Below are 22854 nucleotides of genomic sequence, written 5' to 3' on the forward strand. Positions count from 1 at the left end.
AAAACTTTAGGGGGAGCTGGATATAGATATAGGAGTGTTTCAGCACCCCCCAAAACCAGAAACTCTTATGAGGCCAAATATCCTCTTCTAAATGGCTTTAATGCTTAGTACCAGCTTTGGCCACTAGAGGACAGCAACTCCTCATCTCCCCTTCTTTAAATGTTGTTGACATCAGTGTTGTTCAATTCTTTAATATATATCAGATTATTTACTTAGTGTCTCTGTGGACACATTCTTCTTTTTAAGCTAAAAACATCTTTTCATCTCAGATTGGATGGAGTCCAACAGTGAAGATGATGAAAGCCACAACCGTGACTTTCATTATGAAGCAACACAGTACAGAGTAAGCTATGCTTTTAGGAGAAACACTAATGAGGTTAGCTCTGTAATATAATGTAATTGAAATCAATTTTTGAACATTTTAGTTTTTTTTCTAGAACATGTAGTGAAACAACTGGAAGTTGAGATGCCGCCATTACTGCAGTGACAGTTTTCAGATAGACAGCCGCAGGCACTGTGTGTGAAGCAGGCCTCCTCTTTGTTTCCCTTGGGTGCCCACCATTGTGATATTTTATTTAAATAAAATGTTTTTATTTCTGAAGATAACTGCCTTTCTTTTATGAGTCTAAGTAGGAAATGAAGGAATCGCTGCTGCATTTGGACGTTCTCTGAGGAGGGTGCATTTGCTCAAGGCAGAGTTTGCATAACCCATTTTCTCGTTACTTTCATTTTTAAAATGACACACATTCAAAACAATTACATTTTATTGATTTTTAATTAATATTTAGTCCAAACAAGCTGATCAGGGTGACCCAGTAATGTTTAAACAATGGATTAAACCAATTTCACTTTAATTACAGACATTTCACCTGCTGCAGCTGAACGCACATTCCTGCTGATCCACGTAAACCTGAATCAGTCACCTGCTTGTTGGTATTAATTTAATATATCTTCATCGGTTACTGGAGACCCCCATCAAACATGATCTATCCAGGTATTCATGCTATCACTGAGCCAGTTTAGAATGACAGCAGAATGAATGAACCATTGACAATGTCACTGCAGCAATGGCAGCCCCACAAGAACCTCCACAAATTGCTTGCTGAATCAGTCCAAAGTATTAACATTCAGTTATATTTTTACGACAGGTAGAATCCGATAAACGCGAGCAGTTCAACAAAAAGAGGTATTTTATTGCTGATTACTGTCTCTTTTCTTTGTTATTATTGTAGTTTTATCCAATGATGTTGAAGTATTTTGCCCTGTCCAGGAATCCAGGGAGTCGCTATGGTAACAACCCAGGGAGAGTGAAGCGGGTTGTATCATGTAAGAGGAAGACCCATCACATGACGGCAGTTCGACGGAAACACCTCGGATCGGGGAGGAATTCAGAAGCAGCAACCAGGAATAACGAGACAAGATTCTCACAGAACGCACAGCAGGAATTCTTCTCCCGCCACCCACACGAGTTCCCACAAAATGTCAACAATAATGAATTTAGCGGTCAAACTGGTTCTGAGCAGACTGACTGCAACACACTCAATGAGGCAACTATCATAACCCTTTGTCTTTCGTGAATTTGTTTTATAAAATATCTGAACAGAACTGCTTTTTCAGCTTCGTAGGGATCACAACATGATGGCTGATGTACTATTTGGAAGAAATCTAAGACTAAAGGTGGCTTTGACGTTGTGGCAAAGAAATATGGGAGAGCTGTTGACTTACATTGTGAAGTACGTACCACAGAGTTGTTGTCAAACATGCTCCATGCTGTGTTTTTCCTGGATTTTCAAAGTGAAGTTATTTATTCTCTACAGAATCCAAGACACTGGTGTGGTTGTTGATTTCCTTCCACTAATTAGCAAATGGTAAATCTTTTGTCATTCAAACATTTTAAAACACGGTCAACAAAATAAGTTAAGTATGTATTTTTATTTGCAGCATTAATGAAGACTCACCCAGGGTTACCATTGGGAGTTGTGTTGATCTCTTTCCTCTAGTGAGGCAAGTACTCAGCAAACCGTACGAAGAGTGAGTCTTCCTTTTGTTATTGTAACATCCAGCAATGGTCAGTTTTTAGGTACTGTTTGACCATCCAACATCTTGTCAAAAAGGAGACACGAGACTGTATGTGTCCCCTCTAAATCAGCCTGCCTCCATCACACCAACTGGAGCTCAGAGCCTGCAGCTCTGACATAGATAATGAAGTGTCAGTATAAATGTTCCTTCCAAGGTCCCTCACAGAGCATCCTTTTATCTAAGGTCTAGTCCACACGTAGCCGGGTTTTAAAAAAAATGAATATCCGCCCCTACAAAAACTTGCATCCACACCAACTCGTTTAAAAAAAAAACTCTGTCCACACGTACCCGGATAAATACGTTGTTAAGGACATGCCAGACCTGTAGGCGGCAGTACTTCCCCCGAATTGTATCCAGTCAGTGTAACTTTTCGTCTTCCGCAAGGAGCAGTAATTCCGCTTGCAAAAACAAACAAGCAAAAAGCACTTGGACAATTGATAAAGCGAGTGCAGCTCTGAGGGCATCCATGCTGTCGGCTAACAAAGGTCGCACACGTGATGTCAGCATTTTTTTGTCGCGGAAAGTGACGTTGCGGACCTTAAAACTCCAGTTTTGTCTGTCCACACGCAGACACCCAAAACGGAGAAAACGCAGATCTTCACTTTGGCTGGAGTTTTTAAAAAGGTCAGTTTTTGTGTGAAAAAACTCCATTTTTGTGTGGATGATAGGCCAAAACGTAGAAAAATATCTACGTTTGGCAGATCCCCGGCTACGTGTGGACAGGGCCCAAGACTCCTTGCTTCACAGAAGAAAGAAGATTTAAAATTAAATATGAACTTCTAAAACTTATAAGCAAGATAATCAGTAAATAAATGTTTGTTTCTTGCTACTTATGATATTTAATATAATGAAATGCTTTCATTAATCTGTGCTCAATGATTGAAGGTTGAAATGAATGTTATGTTGTGATTACATTGATTGATTGCATGTTTACTTGACAAGGTCATCACCATTTGCACTCACACAAGAACAAAGTAAGGTAAAGTTAAACCCATGACACATAAATAGTCTTTTACCCAGATCAGAGCCTCCGGTATCAAAGAAGGCATGTCTCTTAGATTCTTGGTAATATTCCTCAAACTTGTCAACCTCTGGTTGGCTACACAGTCATAACATGAGAACATTAAAACCAGATTACTCAGGTTTTTTCCTCAGTTCTAGAGAAAGCTTCAGACCGGCCACCTGAAGCAACACCTCTTTAACCACCAAAGCTTTTGACACGTCCTCAAAACCTTTTTGCACATGCGAAGCTGATAAAGCAAACAGTTCCTGCAGAATGAACTGATGTTGTTTAGACTCCTTAAGAGTCCACCAGAGACGCGCGGTTCCATCCGTCTGTCGTGACCCGAGACGTCTCTGGACTGAAGGGTCGGTGCCACGGTGTTCTACAGCCCTCCGGTGCCAGAGGTCATCTGACCTTCCTGACCTTCGGATCCAGCAAGAGGGTCTCCAAAAACGGGTGAAGTAGACATGACAGATTGCGTCTGATGTGGTTTTGATGACAATCAACTTCATAGCTTAACACAAACCTAATTATTTTACATCCAGAACTCAGGTCTCCTAGATACGAAGTTCTGACTAACATCACATTCACACATAGGTTCATACATCACATTTAGTTCCATCCATCACAGTAAATGCTTAGTTAACTTGTCATGTTTTAATTGTTGGTCAAATAAATTCTTACTTTTATAAACCTGACTGTTTTCTGAATCAAGACGAAGTGTGTACAATCCCCTAATAAATAAAGAATCCTAGAATCTTCTGATAAACACAGTAAAGACAAAGCAGGGTTAATATTCTATATTTAGATAGAGTATTACAGCTTATTGGTCATAAGTAGAGGTAATATATATATATTGAGCTCTTAAAGCACTGAATTTACCAAACCCTGCACATTGGCAGAAGCCAGCCAGGCTTTATTAGAATTGTCCACTTCGTGTTGGTTCTAATTCATTAATTAATTATTCAAAAAACTATTATTTTCTGTCTGGGTGGAAAACGAGGGCAATCTCATTATTCGCCACCTGGGGACACTGCCCCTACCTATTTAGCAGACAGGGATACCCCCGTCCCCCACCTGGGATGCTACTCTCCCTTGCCATCCAAAGTCTATGTGTCTATAGCAAAGCCACAGCTAAAACTGCAAGAGATTAACTGTTTGAGATTTAAAGGTAAATACATTTATGTGTGTGAGTTTGTCACGTCCTTTGAGTGATTCTGCTATGTTTATTTGTGTGGTTTTGTCACTGTTGAAAAGCTTGTGTTACATGGGTCAGGAAACGCTGATTGATTGGGATTGAGGAGCTTCTCAAAGTATTCCTTCCACCGTCCGACTATAGCCCCAGTTGATGTCAGCAGCTCCCCATCCCCGCTGTAAACAGTGTGAGCAAGTTGCTGCCTTCCTCTCCTGAGGCGCCGTACAGTTTGCCAAAACCTCTTTGGAGCCGATCGATAGACTTTCTCCATGGCCTCACCAAACTCCTCCCACGCACAAGATTTTGCCTCTGCCACTGCTGCACCCCGCTTGACTATACAGTACCTGTCTGCTGCCTCCGGAGACCCACAGACCAGCTACACCCTGTAGGCCTCCTTCTTCACCCTGACGGCTCCCTGAACCTCTGGTGTCTACCAGTGGGTATGGAGGTTGCCACCACAACTGGCACCGGCCACCTTGCGACCACAGCTAGCAACAGTCGCCTCAACAATCGCAGAGTGGAACAAGACCCACTCGGAGTCAATGTCCCCCACTGCTCCCGGGACGCGGTCAAAGCTCTGCTGGAGGTGGGAGTTGAAGACCGTCTTGACAGTTTCTTCTGCCAGGCGTTCCCAGCAGACCCTCACAATGCGTTTCGGTCTGCGAGGTCTACACGGCATCTTCCCCTGCCATCTGATCCAACTCACCACCAGCTGGTGATCAGTTGACAGCTCCGCTCCTCTCTTCACTCAGGTGTCCAAAACATACGGCCACAGGTCAGATGATATGACTACAAAGTCTATCATCGGCCTGCGACCTAGGCTGCCCTGGTACCAAGTGTACTGATGGGCATCCTTATGTTCGAACATGGTGTTCATTATGGCCAAACTGCGGCTTGCACAGAAGCCCAATAATGAAACACCACTCGAGTTCAGATCAGGCGGGCCGTTCCTTCCAATCACACCCCTCCAGGTAATGCTGTCATTGCCCACGTGAGCATTGAAGTCACCCAGCAGGACAATGGAGTCCCCTGATGGAGCACTATCTAGCACTCGTCCCAGGGACTCCAAAAAGGGTGGGTACTCTGAACTGATATTTGGCCCATAAGCACAAACAACAGCCAGGACCCGTTCCCCGACCCGAAGACGCAGGGAAGCTACCCTCTCGTCCCCCGGGGTAAACCTCAACACACAGGCAGAGAGTCTTGGGGCTAACAAAAAGCCAACCCCAGCCCTCCGCCTCTCACCCAGAGCAACTCCAGCAAAGGAGAGTGTCCAACCCCTCTCAAGGGCTTGGGTTCCAGAGCCAATGCTATGTGTAGAGGTGAGTCCGACTATATCTAGCCGGTACCACTCAACCTCTGCCACAAGCTCCTGCTCCTTCCCCGCCAGCGAAGTGACGTTCCATGTCCAAAAACCAGTTTCCTTGTCCGGGGATCAGACCTGAGGGTGTGTTCTAACTATAGGGGGATCACACTCCTCAGCGTCCCTGGAAAGGTCTACTCCAAGGTACTGGAGAGGAGGGTCCGATCGATAGTTGAATCTCAGATTGAGGAGGAGCAATGTGGTTTTCGTCCTGGCCGTGGAACTGTGGACCAGCTCTATACCCTTGCAAGGGTGATGGAGGGGGCATGGGAGTTTGCCCAACCAATCTACATGTGTTTTGTGGATTTGGAGAAGGCTTATGACCGTGTCCCCAGGGGCACCCTGTGGGGGACGCTCTAGGAGTATGGGATGGGTGGCCTTTTGTTAAGGGCCATTCAGTCCCTTTACCAGAGGAGCTTGAGTTTGGTCCGCATAGCTGGTAGTAAGTCGGACTTGTTCCCGGTGAGGGTTGGACTCCGCCAGGGCTGCCCTTTGTCACCGGTTCTGTTCATTACCTTTATGGACAGGATTTCTAGGCTCAGCCGTGGTGTGGAGTGTGTCGAGTTTGGTGGCAGGAGAATCTCGTCTCTGCTTTTTGCGGATGATGTGGTCCTCCTAGCTTCATATAGCTCTGACCTTCAGCTCTTGCTGGGTAGGTTCGCGGCCGAGTGTGAAGCGGCTGGGATGAGGATCAGCACCTCCAAATCTGAGACCATGGTTCTCGACCGGAAAAGGGTGGCTTGCCAACTCCGGGTCGGGAGAGAGGTCCTACCTCAAGTGGAGGAGTTTAAGTATCTCGGGGCCTTGTTCACGAGTGAGGGTAGGAGGGATCGGGAGATCGGCAGGCAAATTGGTTTAGCGTCTGCAGTGATGCGGACGCTGAGCCGATCTGTCGTGGTGAAGAGGGAGCTGGTCGTGGCTACAGTGGCTGAGCGCCATACATGGCTGCTCTCGCTGGGGAAACAAGATCCCATGCTTGTGGCTACGACGAGTCCTTTGAGCATCTTGCACCAGGTGACCTATTAGAGAAGCTGCAGGAACACGCAGCTGCCTTACCCGGAGAGGGTGAGAGAGTCAAAGCAGCAACCCGCACGGAGAACCTGGGGCGGTTTGCTCTTCTTCTAGCTCACCTCTGGGATAAGGAAGTTGAGAGTAACGTGGCAACACAAGAAACTCAAATCTGTACGGATGTCACTACTTAATTGTTCCGATTGTTTGTGTTTTTGTAGGTACCTGATTGTTGGTTTGGAGTGGATAAGTTCTGTTTTAGATCACTGGCGGAAGGAACTTGAGGCGAGTGGCTTGAGTGGATCGACTCAGCCTCAGCTGGATGAGTAAATGCCATTTTATGAATAATAAAAAAAACTCATAGCTTTTATTTTATTTTATTTTATGTTGTTTTAAAGAAATTTTCAGGTTTTTAATCAACAGTTATGGGAGTTGTGGAACCAGGAACCTCTCCTAAAGACTGTTCCGGGAGCAGCAGGAGACAAAGCCAAAGTGAGACAGAAAACATTAAAGGTTCAAAGAAAGTTCTCAAATTCTCACAATCTTTATTTTCCCTTTTTAGGTTGTGGAGTCCTTTTTGTTTCAACTTAACCAGCAACAGTCAAGATCACCATGAAGTCATTTTTCTGTCCTCAGCCTCAACACAAACATGAAGTTGTGTTCTCATAAATATTACGCTGTGTGTTGTCATATCGTTTTCTTATTGTGCTAAATGGATTATTTTATTTCTTTAGTGATTAAATAAAAATACATAGTTCTATGTGACACTTTTGGGACAGATTATTTATTAATGAATTTATAGTAAGTTTTTCTGGGGGAAATAATCTGAAAAATAAACACTAAATGTGTGTTTTAGTGTGAACATAATCAGTTTTAGCAATTTTTAAACACAAACAAGAGAGAGACTCATATAAAACTGCATCCCCCCACCTTGATGGTCTCGTTTCGTCTTCTTCCGTCTATCTGGGTCTGGGTCGCGGGGGCAGCATCCCAACTAGGGAGTTCCAGACTGTCCTCTCCCTGGCCACCTCCACTAGCTCCACCGGCAAGACACCAAGGCGTTCCTGGGCCAGTTCATAGATGTACTTTCTCCAACGTGTCCTGGATCAACCAGGGGGACTCCTGCTGGCAGGACATGCCTGGAACACTTCTCTGGGAGGCATCCAGGAGGCATCCTAACAAGATGCTCAAACCACCTCAACTGACTCCTCGCGATATGGAGGAGCAGCGGTTCTACTCCGAGTCTCTCCCGAATGTCCAAGCTCTGCCCCTATCCCTAAGGCTTAGCCCAGCTACCCCGCGGAGAAAACTCATTCCAGCCGCTTGTATCCGCGACCTTGTTCTTTCGGTCATTACCCAAAGCTCATGACCATAGGGGAGGACTGGGCAGTAAATTGAAAGCCTTGCTTTCCAGCTCATCACCTAGATATGAGCACCCTTAATTAATTACATCGGTTGATGGGAATGGTGTGACTTCTACAAGCAGTTCCAAAATTACCACAGGAAACAGTTTGGTGTGCCACCCCAGATTTTTCACTGGGCCCCCATGAAACCTTTCTGGAGGCACCACCGGTCTGGTCACATGATGAACTCTGTGAAAAGAACTGGCAGTAAGCAGGGGCACAGATAGGATTTTAAAACTCGGGGGCAAAGTTCCAATGTACCCTCCCCCAAACACACACACACACACACACACACACACACACACACACACACGCACGCACACACACACGCACACACACACGCACACACACACGCGCGCGCACATACACATACACAAACTATTGCAAGCGCCTTAACTAGAGCTCAGTCAGTTTGTGTAATTTCATCCAATGGTTTACGTAAAAACGAACACTTTTAAATATGTATTTGAAGCCATTATACAGCGGAACGCTGGCAACAAAGCTCTGCCTGACCAACACTATAAATGATAAATAATCCGCACTTGTATAGCGCCTCTCAGAGTAAGGACTCCAAAGCACTTTACACTACAGTGTATCATTCATCCATTCACACACACATTCACACACTGATGGTGATGAGCTACGATGTAGCCACAGCTGCCCTGGGGCGCACTGACAGAGGCGCCCCACTATTTAAATCAGTCGTTTGTTTTTCTCCCAATCAGTTACTAACCAAAACCTCATGCTTTATGCAAAACATCAAATGATTTTCAGCACACCAATCTTTACAGAAAACATAAAAGCCCTAAAAAACGGCAAATAAAATATATTTAAAAAATGAAATTCACTTATCACTTAGAGCAGTAGTTCCCAAACTTTTCAGCCTGACCAACAGATGTTCCTTCGTATTTTTACGTTATTTAGACATTTTCATTATATTTGGAAAGTTTTTATTTATATATACATATTTAAAGCTCTTTTTAAATTTTATATTTTACTTTTTTTATGATTATGTGGCACACTTTGACTTCCATACATAACGCCCCTTTTTATAGACTTTTTTTACATTGTCGCTACGTCTGTCACGTTAGCGGTGTTTTTACCATCATTTCTACATCCATCATGTCCCAGAGAGGGTTAAACCAACATCAAACCCAACGTTTGGAGCTTGTAAACTCCACACACCTCTCATGCAGCACCAGCTGTCTGATGCTGCAGCGGCGTCAATCTTCCCAGCTGGATGAGTGAATTTCTTCATCAGTCAATATTTTGCTTCATAATCAGAGTCAGTCATTACCAGACAAAGTGATCAGTCAACAAAGACCAGACCTGCTGGCAATTATACATTTTATCTAATATTTGCGCTCTCCATGTTGGCCACATCTCCTCCTCTCCCCGACTGGGAGCCTCACGGCCGGAAGCATTTTTCAAACTCTAAAAACTCCCAAACTTTGCTCAGCCTGAAGGTTACACATCTCCACTATCTTCTGATGTAAAGTAGTAACTTCATGAGGGATCGTATTTGTAGATGAGACTTGTTAAAGTCAGCAATGAGGCTTTGGCGTTTATAACGAGTAAGTCCCAACACTGACAACAATGTACTGAAACTAGAACCAACATGCATAAACGGACAGATCGGTCCCGCCTACTTAGGCCTACATTGTTGGTCTTTTTTAAATACGCAGTAATCGTTGCTTGCCTTTTTCACTTCATCCTGCATCCTAGCAGCAACCACTTTGGTGCCTCTGGAGTCGGTGTTTGTTTACGTCATGCTGCATTCAATGTAATTGGATACAGGAGCTTCAAGCGCTTAACCTCGATTTTGTTTTCTTTCTGGCTTTAGTGCGGGTGACAAATCAGGGTCGATTTGAATCTGGGGGGGGGGGGGGGGGGGTCAGATCCCCCCATCCCCCACCCTATCTGCACGCCTGGTAGTAAGACCTCTCTAATCAGCAGAATTCCTGAAAAGGTTCCTTAACTCATTAAATGCACTAGTTCATGCTGTAGAAATGTTTCTCAGTCAATTCTCTGTTTTCAAAGATGGCAGAAATCAAATGGTTAAAAGTCAACTAGGAGGAATGTGAGGCCTACACCTTTTCGAAGCTCTGGGCCATCCCTTTTTATTTCTTTCCTGAACTTCAGCCTCAAGCCGCAGCAGAAGTGATCAAAGTAAGACAAAGATATGAGTTTACATTCAGCTTTATCTCTCTTGATACAGATAACACTGTGTCTGTATCGTAATGTGGGCCTGGGTCTAAAGTCCAGACATAACCAGGCAGGAGACGGAGGCTGTAATCCACTGAAATCTGCAATCATGTTTGCAGTCTGGTGCGTTTTTATTTAGCCTGTGTAAAAGAGCACAGCACAAGAACACCTATCTACCGACTGTTTCGTGATCTACAAGTCAGCACTGTGAGTATTTCACTTAACTTCCGTCACATTTTGTAGTTTATCATAAAGTAAGTTGACTCAATCTTAAATTCTTGCATGAGGAGCAATTTAACTCAGTTTGTTATGACAGGAGACGAGAGCGAAGGATGACGTGGTGGAGATGTTGGCTGTCAGCCGTGGTTCCACTGCTGCTGAGTGTGAGTGGAGCTAACGTGGAACAACTCCAAGCTGAGAACCTTCACCTTCTTCTCCCTGAAGATCACAACACAGTCCTGAACAGTGGGATGAAAGGTTGTTTTTCAGACTTCCACTTTCATTTTTACTTTTCACATTTTGCTTCACTAAGGACCGTGAAGCAGAAAGGACAGTGATGCATTTTTAAACCTCAGACTGTTGGAAATAGCTTGGTGTTCTTTGAGGAGATTTGCTTATTATAAGTGAGGTAATCTGACCAAACAGACAGCTGTTTTCATGTCAAACTATGGCATGAAGGAAGTAATCCTAACATAAAGAGTAATATAATTAAAACAGAAAATTGTTTACGAGAGTGGCCTTTCATGCAACAGGATTTATTCATTGTGATTTGCACAATTTTAAAGACTTTTGTTTCTAAATAAAAAGCTAAAATGACCATTTCTCACATGCAGGTGATGACAATGAGCTAGAAAGCACCAAACTCTACTGTCGCGTTGAAAAATGAGACATTTTATACATTTAGTTTCTCTTGGTTAAAATCAGGTTTATTTCTATTTACTTCATGAGAAATTCTTTTCCCTTGTCATTCATTTTAGCTGCTTGTTCTTCTTCCTTCCTTATTAAATGTTTATTTTAATCACATTTAAACTCTCATTTTGCAATGTTTCTTCTACTTTTGAGGTCAGCTGTGAGACCGAAAACAGAAAGCAACGTTCATTAGAACTCATTACAGCATCTTTTAGCAACGTTGTTATGATCACAAGGTGAATAATCAGTGAATAAACACCTGATTCTGTTTACTTGTTTAACAGTGGTTCCCAGAGACTGCTATGAAATGCTGATGGCCTCTTCAGGCCAGGCCAGAGATGGGGTTTACCTGATCCGACCACATCACACCCCCATTGTGACTTACTGTGCTATGCAAGAGGGAGGCTGGACCGTGCTTCAGCACATCACCGTCAACAGCAGCGTCAATTTTGATCGCACATGGGATGAGTACAAGAGCGGGTTTGGTGATGTCACTGGTGATCACTGGCTTGGAAATGAATACCTCCATCAGCTCACTCGTGGCCCCGCCCACTATAAACTTGGAGTAAAACTCGTAGATCAAGACGCCGCCACCAAGCTGGGGGAGTACGATCCATTTCTGGTGGAGGATGAGTCAGCAGCATACAGGCTGAGGCTGGGGTTGTTTCAGGGCACAGCCCAGGACGCTCTGACCCTGGACACAGAGAATTACCTTCACGACAACCAGAAATTTACCACCAAGGACAGAGATAACGACAACTACTTCCAGAACTGTGCCAAACTGGAGTTTCAAGGTGTGGCGGGAGGGGGGTGGTGGTACGATGCATGTGCTGGGGCTAATCTAAACCGCAGGAATGTTATTTACTGGAACAAGGACTGCAACAAGGAGCAGCTGTGCAAGTATGCATGGATGATGGTGAGACCGTCAGACACCGTTAAAGTTATTTATAGTGGAGATGGCAAGAGGGATGAGCTATGAAGAATCTGTGCCACATCTCAGGCTTTTTATGCAAAAGCATCCACGTCCTGGATGTTAAATGCATCACATTTTATTCAGAAATGATTCATGACCACAAAATACTGAAAACAATCACAAACTTGAAACGCTGCGTAAAAAAAGATCTGTTTCAGTGTACGCGTATCATCTTTGTTATTCTCCAAATCAGAAGGCTTCTTGTTTTTTTCAGTTCTTAACTTCATTATAACTTATATTCACAGAATTAAGAAAAATTACATTTTCTCCCAAAAATCCTCCACCCTCAAATATGTGAAGATTTGACATATTTAGCTCCAGTTATTAAGAGAAACAAACACTTTGACACCTAAGAAAAACAACATTCTGAGAATTAAAGGTAATGAAACTGTTTTTTTTACTTTTTTATGTTAAATCTTCCAGTTATCTTGATGTAAACACTGACAATGGTAGAAACGTAGCAGAAATTCAAAAGTTTGTTATGCACTGTAAAACATTACATGTTGAATGAAGTTATTTCATCTGGTTCCACTGAACCTAGTTGCTTTAAATGTAAATAGTAGTATACATTTACTTTTACCATAACAGCGTATAACTATGTATTTTACTCTTAACATTAGAGCAACTAGGTTTAGTGGAACCAGTTGACATAATTTGATTAAAGAGCAAGTCAACCCCCCTATCAGAGTCTTACTCCGCCCACATTCCCTGTTTGAAAAATGCACCAAAAGGAGATGCTGCAGCAGTGACACAGACTGTGGTATAGCCAATAACAATGCTAGCTCCTTTGTCTCACAGCAGTCATTTGAGGTGGAAGATTTCTCTCCACCTCCTTCACGAGAGGAAGGGGAGGAAGGAAGGTTCTTTGTTGGAAGAGACAAGCAGCGCTGAAGTACATCGTTTTGAACTGATGACTCGTGAGTTGCCTAAAGCCACATGCCAAGGTCAACGTCGTACTGTACAAGCTAATGTCACATTTAGACTCTTAGCAAATAGCGAGGGCTGATTCTAATTCATATGTAGTGCAGACCTTTAACCTGAAGAGGGCGCCACTTTGACTACATGTCTACAGCGATGTTAGACACTGATTTATACAGTTCAGAAGCAAAAAATAAATAAAAAAAGACTTGGGACTGACTTGGTCTTTCAGTAAAAATCACATTTTATTTCTTAAATTGGGATGAGCTGATGCATCGCCACAATGACTGTAAGCAGCTGAATCTACATTTAATGATGTGACAAATTACTGTGTGTAAGGCTTCAGTGAGCTAAAAACCGTTATGTTAGCCCTTTGGAATTAATACTATAAACACAAGATCTGAAGGTTTAAACTGACCTTTGTGTGTTGGATGGAAGTGCAGCAAATGAAAAAATGAAAAAAATTAACAAAAAAAAAATACATGGACACACGATGCCCAAAATTTTTATAAATTCATGGGAAATACATGTAAATCTATGCACACTGTCACAAACTGTGTAATAATCTTCTTCCTGTAGACTTGTAGCAGCAATCCTGTCAGTCCATAACAGATCGACCCGTAACACTTCACCTTATTCATTCACCCAAGTTGAAGAATCCCAGTCTGTTGGTGCAAGTGTACAACATACAAGTTGGACATTAGTTCATGTCAGCTTGGAGCTGACTGCAGGGTTCTGCCCACACCAGTATAGTTTCTCCTCAAGTCGTTTCTTTCTCCACTGGCAGAGCAGCAGCATGCGGAAAGTCTTTTGAAAGTTCTTGTTGCAGAGAGCATAGCACATGGGGTTGACGGTGCTGTTGACGTAGCACAGCCAGTAGCCCAAGTGCCAGAGGGACAGGGGGATGCAGTCGGAGCAGAAGGTGGAAATCAACACCATGATGTTATAAGGCGTCCATGTTAGGATGAAGGCCAGCAGGATGGCGCTGAGAGTCTGCGCTGCCTTCTTCTCCTTGATCAGCACCATCCTCTTCCTCTTGGTGATCTGGTTTTTCAGAGAAGCATCTATCGGTTTAGACGTCAAAGAGGTGGACGGCGCGCTCATGGACTCAGCCGAGGAGAACGCTGAGGACACCATTTTGGTGTCTCCGTTTTTGCTCTGGCTCTGGAGTTCCATGTGAGCATCTTTAGAAGCAGGTTTAAATTTATAGGACACACACTTGCTGCTCCTCTGAGAGCTGCTTTTGGGAAGTGGCTGGAAGAAACTGTCTTCGGCATAGCTGCTGAGCTGCTTGCTCTCATTGCTTGTTTTACTCTTGTTGGCCTCACCAGCATGGTTCCTGAACGAGGATCCGAGGCCTCCAGGAGACGCCGGTCGTTCCTCGTCCTCTGAGGAGGCATAGCTGTTAAAGGTGGTGAGCTGACCTGATTTGGACCACTCGTCACTGGTAGAAGTTGCTGATTTGGCGTTGCTCCTGCTGGACGATGACCATGAAGCTTGGTTCTGATCGTGTGAAGCTGATCTCAGTTTACAACTAAAACAAGATCTGGTGATGGTCTTCTGGGGCTGTGTCTCCGCAGATTCTGTTGAGTAGTTGACTCCCTGAAGTTCAGCTAGATCCTTGGTCCTCTTCTCCGTCTCTTTGTAGATCCGACCATAAAGGATTGTCATAACTGAGACAGGAACGTAAAAAGCAGCAATCGCTGTTCCAAATGTTATCACTGGCTCAGAGAAAAATTGGATCTGGCACTGCCTCTCAGGAACCGTCCTTTTCCCAACAAAGTATTGCCAGCAAAGAATAGGTGGCGCCCACAGGATCAGAGACACCAACCAAGCCAAACCGATCATGATTCCAGCTCGTTTGGGAGTCCGTTTGGCCCTGTAGGTCAGAGGCCTGGTGATGGAGAAATATCGGTCAAAACTGATCACCAGCAGGTTCATGACTGAGGCGTTACTAGCTACATAGTCCAGTGCCAACCACAGGTCACAGGCAAGGTTCCCCAAGGCCCAGTAGCCCATCAGAATGTAAGAGGTGTACAGATTCATGGAGAAAACACCAATGATGAGGTCAGCAGCTGCCAGACTCAGCAGATAGTAGTTATTCACTGTCTTCAGTTGGCTGTTGACTTTGAAGGAGAGCATGACAAGAACATTCCCCACAATGGTGATGAGGCTGACAATGGCTGACACAGTGGCAATGGTGATTACCTCCCAGAGACTGTGAGTGACTAGTTGGAATTCCATCACGCTGCTGTTCATCGTGGAGTTAACCATGTTTTCTCCTTCCATGGTCCTCTTTCTTTTTTTAGTGGAATCCATCCATAGCAAATGTGCGTAGATGTGTCATTTCCAGAAAGGTATTCTGCAAAAAGATAGAGAAATTGGTTATTTTTTCCTTCAAAATAAATTGCATGAATTTGCATTTATCCATGTGTCACAAATTAAATGGATGAAAAAAGCGGAAAACGTTTAACCCTCTGGAGGCAGACTATGCTATGTTAAAACCTACCTACCTGGTTACTCCACACATTTATTGTTATAATACTCTGACAAACTAAGCACAGTTGACTTGTTTGTTTTGAGCTGATTCTAAATAAAGTTCCTTCCCTTCTTTCCCCACTAGATGGGGACATGTGCTATTTACATGTGGCTGCAATCAGTGCCGTCTCAGGTCACATCAGTGGTGTAAATCAACACTTAAGGAGACATTCCTGGACAGTTTAGGACTAGGATGTCATTTCATTGTTATGAGTACAGTAAATGACAGCCGTATCACTTTTTCAAAGGCCAGTGAAAATGTTTTTGAAGTAAATGTAAAATTGTTACTGATGAAATTTTAAATTAAAGATATCTAATTTGATAACTGAACCAGAACAAAAGCCATTAAAAGTCTCCACAAATGGAACTGAATGCAGATAAACTATGTTGAAAACATCTGTTTCTACAAGCATTATATTTACAAGTTTAGGCGCTTCTTTATTTTTTGAAGATGTTTTAAAGTACAAATGCTGTACAGATAATTACAATGGAGCTGTAGCTGAAAATCATACATATATACATACACACACACATATATATTGAGATGATTCTCAATATATATATATATATATATATATATATATATATATATATATATATATATATATATATATATATATATATATATATATTGAGAATCATCTCTCTCTCTCTCTCTCTCTCTCTCTCTCTATATATATATATATATATATATATATATATATATATATATTGAGAATCATCTCTCTCTCTCTCTCTCTCTCTCTCTCTCTCTCTCTCTATATATATATATATATATATATATATATATATATATATATATATATATATATATATATATATATATATATATATATATATATATATATATATATATAGAGAGAGAGAGAGAGAGAGAGAGAGAGAGAGAGAGAGAGATGATTCTCAATATATATATATATATATATTTATATTGAGATGATTCATCTCAAGTGGTTTTATCCTCCGAAAATATGTTAATAAATAACATAAAAAACCTCTAAATGACTGAAAATAGCCAAAGAAACTGTGGCGTGCGTCTACCATAACCTGTACAAACTAAATCCTCCATGTTTTGGAAATGTGCAGCCGGAGATAGCTTCACACATTAAACAGCACCATCTCAAGGAAATTGCCTTTCAAGCACACTTCATCCACCAACTCAAACAGAGCTGCCTGGTTGGAGTGTTTTAATCAAAATTCTGCTGAAGGAAATTATATATCAGCACAGCTTCAGAGAACAGTTACTCAAATAAACGTAACAAGTCCCTCAAAATAACTCCGATTCTCACGGGGGATGTGTCATCAGCAGTTTTTTTTAAAATGTGCTTCAGGTGAATCTGGAAAAGAAACATTTCTGTTATTTTGTTTCCTCATAGATTAAATAAATTTTATTCTAATATGACAAATATCTCAAGCAGTTTGAGAGATGGAGATCTGTCTTGAGGTTTTTCAGAATTTGAGAGCTTATCTGATTTAATTTATATCTGCTCATAGTGAACTAAGCTGGTAGCAGTCACCTTTCACACTTAAAAATAACCTCAACAATGGGTGGTTGCCATGAGTTCCAGTGGCAGTTCACAGTCAACACAAATAACATCCCAGTTTGCTGTAGCGTGTCATGCTGGAAATGTTCCCTCAGTGGTTGAGATTACATTTGTAATTTCATTGTTGGATTTAGAAGAAGAAGAAAAAATCACAGCTGTAAAGGGCCAATATTGATATATGGGCGGTATTCTCACACCAACAGGCAACATACAGTTGGACTTCTTTTCATCAGAAATTATAATTTTGAGAATTGCAAATTGGATAAATGTGTGTGTGTGTTCATGAAAATTATGGAAGGAATATGAACCATATTTCAATTTAAAATGCAGTAGCAGAAATGCTTTTTCATTTTCACAATAAAACTGCCAATTTTGAGTCATAAATAAAAAGAATGAGAAATCCTTTAAACTGCTTTTTTTACTGCTTCATTTCATTTGAGTCAAAACTGGCAAATATGTGCTTCCATAGAAGATAGACATAAAATAATTGTAGATTCAAGATCAATTTAGCAGACTGGACCTAAGTAAAAGGAGGAAGTATCCTCATTCACTTCATTCAGCACCATGGACAGCACCACTACAAATACAATTAGAGCCAAAGATCCTGATGATGTGCATAAACCACACCAGAATCTCACAGTGTAGAGAAAAGGAAACCAAGACCAATGCAGTCCAAAGTCTTTTCCTGGTGAATGGAAATGTGCCTACATCAACATGATATAGTTGACATCAAACACGCACCTCATTAAAAATAAATTGTCCAACATTGACTATTGTGGAGTGCAGTAAGATTGGTCAAAAGAAAATTTAAAAAAACTGTTGCAAACCTTAAGTCTTTTTGATAAAAGCTTGGAAAAGATTTTATAGTCTGATCACAACAGAAAGACTGGTCTCCAGTTATGTAAAATCTCTTTTCTTTAGCAGCAGAGAAAGAACGCCACACCTACATGAGGCAGGAAGTATTTCTCTCTAAAGAGAATCTTTGAAGACATCCAGAAGGTCCAGTCTCAAACAGCTCCTGAAGTGCTTGAAGAAGTCAGCAGGTGACCATTCCTCCCTGATGCCATCTGGACAACAGCAGCTGTGAGGTTGTCCAGAGTTACATCTGCATTCAAGATCTCCTGGTCTGCTGAACTCAGGTGAGGAAGCCCCTGCAGCAGCTCTTTGACACTGTCTGCATCACAGGGCTCCACTCTGAAGAAACTAGTGTAGAACTCCACTGCTTGCTTCCTAATCTTGACTGGATCTGTGGATAACTGGCCATCTGGGAGACGAAGGCAGACTATTTGTGTTCTTTCATTAGATGACTTCTCCGGGTTAAAGAGAAAGGATGTTGGAGCATCTGTGTCGTAGAGTCTGGTGTTTCAAGCTCGGACGAAGGACCCTTTGGCTTTCTCCTGCAGGACAAAGTACAGTTCTCGCCTCTTTTAGTCTAAAGATTCCTGCTGAGCAGGTTGAAAAAGTTTCTAATACCTTGACGTCCCGCTCTAAGTCCGTAACAGACTTCTTTGTTTTTCAGAGGACCCAAAAGTGTATTGTTGGCAGACATCTATTTTAAAATTTGCCTTGTTTTTAACTAAGTTAACTTCAAATATTTTGTCTTTGACCTCCACACGTCCCAAAAAAGTAAAATTTTTAATTAAAACATTAAATCATGTAATCAGTACTTAAAGAGATATGGAGAAAGGTTTAGGGAGATTTAGGAAATTTTGGAGAGAGAGAGATTTAAAGAGACTTGGGCAGATTTAAACAGAAATAGTTTTAGAGAAAAAACTGGAGGGATAGACATTTGGGGAGGTTTAGAGATTCATGTAAATTTAGAGAGATTTGGGGAGAGAATTGGAGAGACCTAGAGAGACAAAGAGATTTCAGGAGATTCTGAGAAAGATTTGGAGATCTGGTGAGATCAGGAGAGTTTTAGAGTGATTTTTGGAGCTTTAGAGAGAATTAGAGAGACTTATAGAAAGTTCATGAGATTCTGAGATCTGGAGATCTTTGTGCATGACAATCCCAGAAGTCCTCTGCTGCCCGCGAATAAACGGAGAAGGAAGTGACGCCACCATCAGCGTCAGCCTAAGGAAGTTTGCAGCCGCAAACGAAATGTAGCGGGAAAATAGGTAGACAAAACTGCTCTGTGTTTTAAAAGAGAACTACAGCATGGAATCCCAGAAGATCAGCTGTTTCTGAAATACTCAGACCAGCCTGTCTACCATGCCACGTTCAAAGTCACTTAAATCCCATTTCTTCCCCATTCTGAAGCTCGGTTTGAACTAAAGCAGATCATCTTGACCATGCCAACATGCCGAAATGTCTTGAGTTGCCACCATGTGATTGGCTGATTAGTAATTCACGCTAATGAGCAGTTGAACAGGTGTACCCAATAAAGTAGTGTGTGTGTGTGTGTGTGTGTGTGTGTGTGTGTGTGTGTGTATACACAGTATATACACAGGCCACATTAAACGATCACATTCGGAACTTTGTGAATTTGGTTAGTGGTTGAGACTTTTTTTTAAGGAGGCTGTTTGATTTCATGTTTACCAAATGATGGGAAAACTGGCCAGACCAAAAATGGGCAGATAAAAGTACTTCTGTTCAGTTTTTAGCAGTTGTTATTACTCAGAAAGCAATAAAGGGATAATGATTGTATTTTTTGTGATTATAGAATCCATTGTTGAGAATCTTTTACAAACATTGGTGCTCTCTTTGGACTTCCAGAAAAGTAAACTGAGTTTCCCTCATTACCTATACATTGAGAGAGTATCAGCTTTCCCTTTGAAATAGCTCTGTATGCATAAGTGATGCTCCCTGATCGCATAGTTAATGGGTTCCAGTTTGTGGGTGAGGACAGGTTGTGTAGCACAAATCTCTCCTGAGTCTCCATGCTGGGTGCTGAAAGCTGGCTTCAGATTCTTTGGCACCTGGCCATTACTGCCCCCATTCTGTTGCACCCTAACAATGGCCTTCGTAATGCCCCACAGTCACCGGTAACCTTCTATTACACACACCCTCAGTCACTGCACGACTGATCTGCACAGCAAAAACAGTCACAGACAGAATCACCAGCAAACTCAAGGGAAAGATGAAAATGAGCAGAAGAACAGAGAGGAGAGTCAAAGCGAAGGAGCCAAAAGACAACATATGTGTCTGTGTGATGAGCATGAATGATATGCAAATCAGCCCAGAGCTCCTTGGCACGATAGTAGAGTCTCCTGTAGTCAGCGCACTGACCCGTGGTTAAAATCCCAGCACATGCGTGGTTCCGAAAAAAAGATATTTATGCATCAGGCCATGATAGAGAAACATTACAGGTATAAAAAGCTGCTCAAACCATAGTGCTGCAGGCAAAAACAGTGAAATAAAACCAAAACAGATCAGAGTGAGTGCCTATTTTAATAAAGACAGCTGACATGAATGCATTTATAAGCTTTTTTCCACCAGATTTTTTGTAATAAAGCTTTTCTCTGATGAGAGATGATGAATAAGATCATTGGACTGATATTATGGTCTGCTTCTGGAAGCCATAGGGATTTGGCAGCTGCTGAAGGTAATGAAATCAAACACACAAAAGCCTCCAGTATTTTTGTTTTATGAGCAACTAAAACACTTCATTAACACCTTATTGTTAGGATGATTGTTAAACTCGTTTGTGTCGTTGCTCTAAACATCTTTTAAATTACGGTCTATGTTTGCCTTCATTTCCATTTCAGCTGGCCTAATTTTCCCTAAGCTGATAAAACATTTGTCTGCAAAACAAAAGCCAGACGTAAAATCCACACACACATTGATAGAGGACTGACTCGTCCACAGTCTAGTGGCTGTGCTTTCAGACCCACCAAACCATTACTCCTTAGTGACTTCCAGGGTTGTTTTTGAGGAGAAACAGAACCGTTTTTGCCGCAACACCTCAAAAGACCCGTGGGGGCTGGAGGGACTCGTTAAAATCACGCTTCACTGCTTAATCCCTCACCTTATTGTCCTTTCCACTTAATCAAAGAGAGGGATGTGAGACCCTGCAGTTCAGCAAAATATTGATTCTGGACATATTTTTTTAAATTTGTTTTAAATTTACAGAAATAAATAAAAAAGATTTTGCACAAATTCTAAAATGTGCAAAAATACACATTAGACTCATTAGTGGTGAAAACCGGGTGCGTTAGAGACAGATTAAGTGTTCTCAGAAATATGTGAGAGGTGGGAGAAGGTCACCACAACATGATGAGACTCACAAAAGGCAGAACATGCTTTTAAAAATACATTTATTAAATCATTACAAAGGTTTCACTTTCAGAAATTATTAAAAATGCTCAGTTTTGTCAAAAAATAAGATCAAGTCATAGTTTAAAAAAATGGAAAATGTGGTTTAGGTGAAGTGTTTTGAAGAGACCGGCTCATGCACATCTTCTGCTGTGTTCATTAGAGTAAAAGGCTTCATTAAAAATACATGTTTAGACCTCTCAGTTTTGCTCTTGTGTGCATACGTTTTCCCCTTTGAATCCAGGTCACGCCTTAGTACAGTAATCAAAAACTCTACACTCAATCAAAACATTTCTTTAGCTAATGTCAAACAAGAAAACCAAATATTAACGTACTCACACTTGTCTTTGATTGGATCTCAGGCTTCAGTTTTGTTGAACGCCACCCGTCAGTGGAAGCAAAGTTCATTGTTAATCCCTTTGTTTTGCCTGGGAAGCCTCTGGGTTAAGTGCTTCACCAAGGAACGCGATCAGAACAAAGCTGAGGAGAGGTCTGGTGGAGAAGACATCCTGCTGACTTGACCCCTTGCATAGCAGAAAGATCCAGTCTGAGCAAAGAGGCAGAGGAGGAGGAGGAGGAGGAGAACGAAGGACAGGGTGGACACCAGAAAGCACCGAGTGTGTCGAGCGCAGCATCAATTCCCGCTCAGCTCCGTTTGTCCGAATGAGAAAAGTATCTCAAGTTGAACAGTAGCGTTCCTCGTGAATTAGAGATGATTCTGCTCAGGTACCAAAGAACAGAAGGGAACTTTCTCTTCCACGGAGCAGAGAAGAGAAGATCTGTGCTGCCTCTACAGTAGGCTGAAGCAGAATGTCACTGAGAGACAGCCCGATATCTGAGCCTAGTCCCTGCTGCTGCTGCTGCTGGACGCATTCTGGCTGAAAGACACAGATGTAGCTGACGCTAGCAAGCTGGGAGGAGGAATTCCCATAGGGTTGAATTTGTTCATCATGTTTTGGCACAGTGAGCATGAAGTGAAAACTACAGTAGGGGGAGAGGTGGGGTGTTGGCTGGGGCAGTAGTGCGTTGAAGAAGCACTGTGGGTGGTGATCAGTAACACTAATTCAAACAAGTCCTGGACTGTGTTCTTGCTTGGAAACACTCAGATTGTCACAACTTGCAAGTCTGTGAGGCTGGAGCTTCAAGGCTTTCAACAAACCCACGCCGCACCACGCCGCCGCCGCCGCCACCGCCACCTTTGTACTCGCACAGGAGAGAGCTGACATGGCTGGGCCTGATAAGCAGACCGCTGGAGTGACAGATGTTTGTTTTTATATAGTGACCCGTGTGTGTGTGTGTGTGTGTGTGTGTGTGTGTGTGTGTGTGTGTGTGTGTGTGTGTGTGTGTGTGTGTGTGTGTGTGCATATGTTCTCAAGTGTAAAGTCTTAACCCTGTGTTTTAATCCAGATGATGGATGCTGATCTGTGCAGCACTTCTCGTTTAAGAAACCGGAGTTGGAGAA

General features: G+C 42.3%; 3 protein-coding genes across 4 annotated transcripts in view; 2 read left to right on the forward strand and 1 right to left on the reverse strand.

Moving 5' to 3' along the window:
- Positions 1-7410, forward strand: part of LOC107392443 (KATNB1-like protein 1) — a 42528-nt gene extending 35118 nt beyond the window's left edge. Inside the window, exons 3-11 of the mRNA XM_070546636.1 lie at positions 270-343; positions 1149-1186; positions 1271-1547; positions 1618-1733; positions 1818-1868; positions 1942-2031; positions 6870-6974; positions 7047-7140; positions 7211-7410. Of these exons, the coding sequence (XP_070402737.1) occupies positions 270-343; positions 1149-1186; positions 1271-1547; positions 1618-1733; positions 1818-1868; positions 1942-2031; positions 6870-6974; positions 7047-7140; positions 7211-7264 (899 nt within the window). The 3' untranslated portion in view covers positions 7265-7410. The remainder of the gene's footprint in view (positions 1-269; positions 344-1148; positions 1187-1270; positions 1548-1617; positions 1734-1817; positions 1869-1941; positions 2032-6869; positions 6975-7046; positions 7141-7210) is intronic.
- Positions 7411-10015: 2605 nt separating this feature from the next.
- Positions 10016-12816, forward strand: zgc:194887 (fibrinogen-like protein 1-like protein). The gene is made up of 3 exons (XM_015970257.3): positions 10016-10463; positions 10573-10733; positions 11450-12816. The coding sequence occupies exons 2-3, from the start codon at positions 10589-10591 to the stop codon at positions 12142-12144; spliced, it is 840 nt and encodes a 279-aa protein (XP_015825743.3). The 5' UTR covers positions 10016-10463; positions 10573-10588; the 3' UTR covers positions 12145-12816.
- Positions 12817-13579: 763 nt separating this feature from the next.
- On the reverse strand, positions 13580-22054 carry chrm5a (cholinergic receptor, muscarinic 5a). Of its 2 annotated transcripts, none has more exons than XM_015970255.3 (2): positions 21732-22054; positions 13580-15418 (listed from the first exon to the last, which is right to left on the reverse strand). In XM_015970255.3, exon 2 carries the CDS (start codon positions 15373-15375, stop codon positions 13762-13764), a length of 1614 nt encoding a protein of 537 aa, XP_015825741.3. In that variant the 5' UTR covers positions 15376-15418; positions 21732-22054; the 3' UTR covers positions 13580-13761. The 2 variants fall into 2 exon arrangements, with proteins under 2 accessions (XP_015825741.3, XP_015825742.3); XM_015970256.3 differs by having other exon boundaries at positions 21728-22054.
- Positions 22055-22854: the final 800 nt, after the last annotated feature.

This window comes from Nothobranchius furzeri, chromosome 18 (genome assembly GCF_043380555.1).
Source record: "Nothobranchius furzeri strain GRZ-AD chromosome 18, NfurGRZ-RIMD1, whole genome shotgun sequence".
Lineage (NCBI taxonomy): Eukaryota > Metazoa > Chordata > Actinopteri > Cyprinodontiformes > Nothobranchiidae > Nothobranchius > Nothobranchius furzeri.